General features: G+C 44.0%; 1 protein-coding gene across 3 annotated transcripts; it reads left to right on the top strand.

Moving 5' to 3' along the window:
- Positions 1 to 2,815: 2,815 nt before the first annotated feature.
- Positions 2,816 to 6,062, top strand: RB195_004703 (uncharacterized protein; the record flags this gene model as incomplete). 3 transcript variants are annotated; one of them, XM_064182665.1, is made up of 6 exons in its annotated part: positions 2,816 to 2,964; positions 3,049 to 3,139; positions 3,458 to 3,712; positions 4,046 to 4,415; positions 4,595 to 5,031; positions 5,115 to 6,062. In XM_064182665.1, 6 exons carry the CDS (start codon positions 2,816 to 2,818, stop codon positions 6,060 to 6,062), a joined length of 2,250 nt encoding a protein of 749 aa, XP_064033930.1. The 3 variants fall into 3 exon arrangements, with proteins under 3 accessions (XP_064033930.1, XP_064033932.1, XP_064033931.1); XM_064182664.1 differs by lacking the exons at positions 3,458 to 3,712; positions 4,595 to 5,031; positions 5,115 to 6,062 and having other exon boundaries at positions 4,046 to 4,438; XM_064182663.1 differs by lacking the exons at positions 2,816 to 2,964; positions 3,049 to 3,139; positions 3,458 to 3,712; positions 4,046 to 4,415; positions 4,595 to 5,031 and having other exon boundaries at positions 5,175 to 6,062.
- Positions 6,063 to 6,133: the final 71 nt, after the last annotated feature.

Here is a 6,133-nt window from a genome sequence, read left to right as displayed (position 1 = left end):
TATTCTACCGCAACGTCATTTTGATCTGGTAAAATCACTGCAATGTTCTGCGGTTATCTGAGCGCTTGTGGTTTTCTGATTTGTTTTTCTTTTCGCCTGTGACAGTTACGGTCCTGTTTCAGTTACGAACTAAATAGGTTGTCGAACTTTCTGACTAACGATTTTTTTGTTCTGTTTTTGGATTTTACAGGAACTTTTTCGCACTAGTTATCTCCATTTTCAAGGAAAAGAGTGACAGTTCCCATAGAACCCCCCACTGCGGCCTGTAAAATCCATACACAATCGGGCTCTTCAACTTTGAATCGAATAGCTCGATCGTGAGGCTGAAAAATCAATTTCCAGTTAAATGGCTGTTTCCTCTACTAGACGCATTGTTTTTTTTTTTTGTTATTCTTTGCGAGCGATGGTGCAGGATTACACTTCATACTAGTTCTAAGAAACTGATAAGAATTTTTGTGTTAATCTTTTATGGAACGCGGTCCCACACCCTCAAGCCTTTGGTACGTGGTGCGCCATGTCCGTTTTGTGATGAGCGCATTAAGTCCACATGTAACGCTTAGAAAAATTTGAAATGATTAATTTGAAGGACGCATCATTAAAGTCGCATTGAATGCCCGATTTCTGCCAGTGAAGTCAAAATGTTAGCAAAAGTTTATTCATCAAGGTGTGCCTTATTGTATTCTGTTACTATTTGCCTTCCATCCTTTTCATTGTAATCAGATGTCATTTTAAAGTATTTTGTTGCTTTCTTTCACCTGAATCCAACTTAATATCACATATTTAATGAAAGTAGTTTGCGCTAAATGACATTCGTCTCAACATTTCCATGGTAGCTACGGTAGACATAATACGGGTTCAGAATCTCAGGGTTCCTCTCATATTTTTTTAGAGAATTATGCTAAAACTTTGATTTTTTGTTGTATCAATTCATTTATTGTGATATTTACTACTCTTACTATTTATTTAGTTTTTTTTTTCGGGAGTTTTTCTCCTATAACGAATTGAGTTGTTGAGCTTGACATTCTAGACGGTTTACAATGTAGTCAAATGTCATATGGGATATCATGTTGCTCAACGAATTGCTGCAAAACTGTTCTGGAATAAAAAAATTGAATAATTGTTCATTTCTGTTGATTTTCTCGTGCGGTATCTTAAGGAAAACAGTAAGCGTTCCGAACTGCGATCGCTTACTAACAATTGTAATACGACGGCTAACGGCATAGAAAATTTGGGAGCGCACATAGGATACGTGTAAATGTAAATGTAAGTACCACTTTACCGGGAGTACTCTGGGATTCCAGAACACAAGTCTCACCTTAATTACAGCACGTCGCACCTCACGAATATAGGTGGGCGCTTACTGCAGCCTGAAAATGGTCCGCGGTTGTATTCCCACAATTACACGAATAAGATATACGACGGAAGATATTCACGGTATAGACCGTTGCTCTCAGTAACCACACAGCCGAACAATATATTCTTTATCCGAAATAACCGATGACAATTAATGGCAGTTGAGGGAGAATAACTTGTTGAGCAATTTCCTGAGATTAATGAGGTGATGGTAATGCACTGAGATTGGATGAGTATCAATAATAACACGAGTGAGAATACTAGGCTCGTGCCAATTGGTGACGCAGGGTAAATGCGGCTATGATGCCACTAGCTGGTCCTAATCCGGCTGCTCCTGGCTATTGCGAAATGTTGCGCGTGACCTCCTTATTTTGGATCGCTCACTAGAGCTCAGAGGAATCGCCTCTCTCTTGCTCGGTTATCCGATCAACTACCCTTTAGAATGAGCAGACGCGCCCTTATACACGCCTTGGCCTGGGAAACCCCGCCCATTTGTGCGCGAACCCTGAGTCACCAATTGACCTTACTATCGATCGATTATGATGCACTAACCAATAACTAGGTGTTGAGGTATAACATAGCAACAAATAACTAGGTGATAACATAACAACAAATTAGTAGGTAATAAGGGATAACATTACAGCAAATAACTATGTACATAATACTCTAACATACGTTCATACTTGCTTTCGCAATTATTTTTCGAAACTAGTCGACGTTACTATGGTAGCCGTGAAATTATTTTTTTCAATACAATATAATCTTTTGCCAGAAAGAAAACTGTACCAAGGAGTAGTACTGTAGCAAAAAAAAAACAGAAATTTATTTCCTCTGAGAAAGAAGTGCTCCGTTGCAGAGGAAGTGGTTTTGGTCTGGAAACTATCGATAAGAGAGTAAGAAGTGACGTCCTACATTTACAGTGACCTCTATAAGGAAAGATGTAACGTCGCTGCACAGCTTCCGGCAATCGCTGCAGCACGGTAATTATTCGTTTCAACTATAGATATGTTAGGGATCAATAAACTTTTTTTCAATAATATTAGGTTGTTCGAAAAGTTATTGTCATTTCAACAAAAAAGAAAAGAATTAGCCATGAAACTTTAATAATAATATGGCAATTAGATCGTTTTAAATGAATATAAAAATTAACAAAAAAGGCATATTTGGGGAAAACGCAAGCACAACGGCAATAATCCCGAGCAACTTGATCATATATGGATTTGACAGTAGCCGGGGAAACAAACGCTAATTCACGATGCCACCGCAGATTCTATTTTGCAAGAATGAACTATGGGATGTACAACACATTGATTCATTAAATTCAAAACACAAAAGCTTCTATTCTACCAGAGATTTTACACTGCATTTTAGTCCTGAGTTTCAGTGAACAAATGAGATGAAGTCTCCGCAAGGTGCCACCGCCTCATAGTGGCGTGGAGGTGACTCTGCGCGTCGAACTGCGATGCACAATGGAGGTTCGTCCTCCGGCAAAGTCTCCCAAGCCGAGGAGTTCGACACATTCCGAGATTTCGGAAACGGAAGCCTAGCTAAGAGTAAAGCACTGTTAAGATCCAACACCGTCTTAGCAAAATGTCGAAAGGTGGTTCCCATGTAGGTTGTGCGTCGACATGTGGTGAAAGTTAAGCTCACCATGGCAGGGGTGATTAGATTGTAGAAGTCTTTCTGTCACTCCAGCATATTCGCTGCCTCAGTATTCCTCTTCACAGCCCTGGGCCCTGCTGTCTCAGACGTCGAACGGCAGACCGGTGAGAGGCAATCAAATCAGGTAGCTCAGGACATCTTTGATTCTGCATCAAGGCGACATATGCACGACTCGCCATGGAGACTGTCTCAGAATGTGTATTTAAAACGCAAGAACAATGTCCACAGACGCTGATCTTCATGCCCTTCTCGGAGCTACATAGCATTATCAAATTTCACGTGATTGCTCTGCAGGAGATCAAGAGCAAAAGGAGCGATGTACGACAGATGAATGACGAATGATAAACTCGTCATTCGTGGAGAGAATATTCCGTCGCAAAATGTAGACTATGTTGGTTTTCTTGTGCACCCATCTTTGGTCCATTTTGTTGATTCTTACAAGGTCCTATCACCTTGTCTGGCCATTCTTCGCCTCGGTTTTATGTGCAAAAAACCCATCAGTATCATCAAGTGCTACTCACCAACATCAGCAGCTGATGAATCTGAATTGGACGCGTTTTACGAGGAGCTGAAGGAAGTAATCCGCAACGAGAAGCCCTACAGATTCGTTGTCGGAGACTTCAACGCAAAACTAGAAAAGGCCACAGAAGAGGAATACAGAATCGGAAGATTTGGACTGGGGGACCGGAACGAAAACGTCTTGCAGGGCTATTGTCTGCCGCTCGCCTCTTTCATGGGAATTATCTTTTCATGAAGGAAGATCGACGTCGGTGGACATGGGAATCGCCCAATGGCGCGACTCGTGCGAAGATCGACCACATTGAGCGGAGGTGATGTCTACTTTACGTTTTGGTAGAGCCATCCTTTTAAGTAGTTCTGATTACCACTTAAAAGGATGGCTCTACCAAATCGTCTCCCTCCTGCTAAAATACAACTTAGCTACACGGTGGAAAAGAACATCTGCTATCGGCATCGAAGCAGAAAAGAAGTCGACTACGACGATTGCGTACTCGAGGACTCCTTGTTCTAGGGTGACTGTCACATCGAGGAGGACCCAAACGTGGACTACGAGCTGCTACTCAGAGGACTGCGAGCCTATGCTAACCGTGCCTCAAAGCCGCGTATGATGAACATGAATCGAATTTTGAAGACCACCAATGAGTTGTTGGAAAGAAGGACTTTAAGTATTGATCTGAATGCATCACACATTGAGCGGTTACCACCAATCACTATCTGCAGAAAAGCTTTGCAAGAGGATCTTTCGAAATACAGGCAGAAGAAGATTCTGGAAGCAGCACAAAGAAGAACGAGTCTAAAGAAGTGCCGCAGGGATCTTTGCGAATATGATATCCTGATAGCAGCTTTGCTGAGCGAAGGCGGGACTCACACTTCTTCTCGTGGTGAGATAGAAATCTTTTTCTAAAGGTTCTACTCAAACCTTTTTCGCTCATCAACTCCTGCGTCAAGCCCGATCACTCCCTCTGGTGAAGCTCCACCCACGGATTCTCCCTTCGGAAGTACGACTCGCTATCAAGAGCGTGAAACCTGCGCCCCCTCTTCGGGCCTGATTTTATATTAGCAGTCTTTCTTCGAGCTGGTGGCCATCCGCTTCATGCAATCTTAGCAGCGCACATGACATCCTATCTTCAGAAAGAAGGGATCCCAGACCAGTGGAAGACCTCGCGATCCGTTCTTATCCATAAGAAAGGTGACCTAAAGGACTTTCGGAACTACCGTCCGATATGCTTGCTGAGTGTGTTATACAAAGTATTCAAGATCATACTCACGCACATATCTAGGACGCTGGATGAAGCCCAGCCTCAAGAACAAGCTGGATTCCGCCAAGGGTTCAGCTGCTTGGACCACATCCAGACCATGTCGAGGGTCATAGAGGTTTGCCGAAAATACCGCCTGCCTCTTGTTCTAACCTTCGTCGACTATGAGAAAGCCTTTGACAGCGTAGAAACGAACGCAGTACTGTCAGCGCTGGTCGATCAAGGTGTGGACGAGTCGTATGTGAGGACATTAGGCCTTTGCTACGATCGATGCACGACTAGGATAAAGCTTTTCCACCCCCCTCACCATACCCATTGAAAAAGGGGGTACGACAAGGCGATACTATATCGCCGAAGCTGTTCACGGCTGCATTGCAACGGATAATGAAATCACTATCCTGGGAAGAAAGGGGCATACGTGTTGATGGAAGATTTCTTTCGAACCTTCGTTTCGCGGACGACATCGTTCTCTTTTCGAGCAGTACCAATGAAGCAGAAACGATGCTCAACGAATTGAACGAAGCAGGGAAGAGAATAGGACTACGAATAAACAGAAAGAAGACACAGTTCATGAAGAACGCGCACTGCGAGGAGGGAGAAGTACAACTTGAAGACTCCCAAATCGTGGAAACTCCGTCATACGTATACTTCGGACGTTGTATGAACATGGAAAACGACTTGAAGGAAGAACTGAATAGAAGAATGAGAGCAGCATGGGCAGCATTCGCAGCCGTCAGGGAAGCTACGGACCAACTGACGGACCAAGATCTTCGTGCTCATCTGTTCGACTCGACAGTCCTTCCAGCGCTCTGTTACGCAGCGGAGACGTGGATAGACACCGCGGCCACGTCTAGGAAGCTACTTACTACCCACAGAGACCTTGAGAGATGTTTACTGAAGTTTAACCGGCGCACACAACACCTTGCCGGTCTTCGTAGCTCCGACTTAAGAGGAATGTCCCGTCTTCGCGGCCCAGCCGAATATGTATCGAAAGCAAAATATAGATGGGCCGGTCACATCATGAGAAGAATCGACGATAGATGGACTAAAAGAACGCTAGAGTGGATCCCAATGGACGCTAAACGCCCCCGAGGGAGACCGTCAATGAGATGGGGTGACGTGTTCGCTGCACGGATGGGCCAGCTGAGAAGTCAGCTGGATACGGCTCAAGGACCTCGTCAACGTCACTCACGAAGCTTGAGAACATCTTGGATGACAATGGCGAGGGAACGAAACGAGTGGAAGAGATGCTGGGGCCCGCACGTCGGGTGAAGACGGGCAATCTAAGTATCTAAGTATCTAAGTAAGTATTCATTATAGAAGGAACAGGTAGAGTGCGGTTA

This window comes from Necator americanus, chromosome I (assembly GCF_031761385.1).
Source record: "Necator americanus strain Aroian chromosome I, whole genome shotgun sequence".
NCBI classification, from domain to species: domain Eukaryota; kingdom Metazoa; phylum Nematoda; class Chromadorea; order Rhabditida; family Ancylostomatidae; genus Necator; species Necator americanus.
Note: the sequence above shows the minus strand (reverse complement) of the source record. Positions and strands in the feature narration are given on the sequence as shown.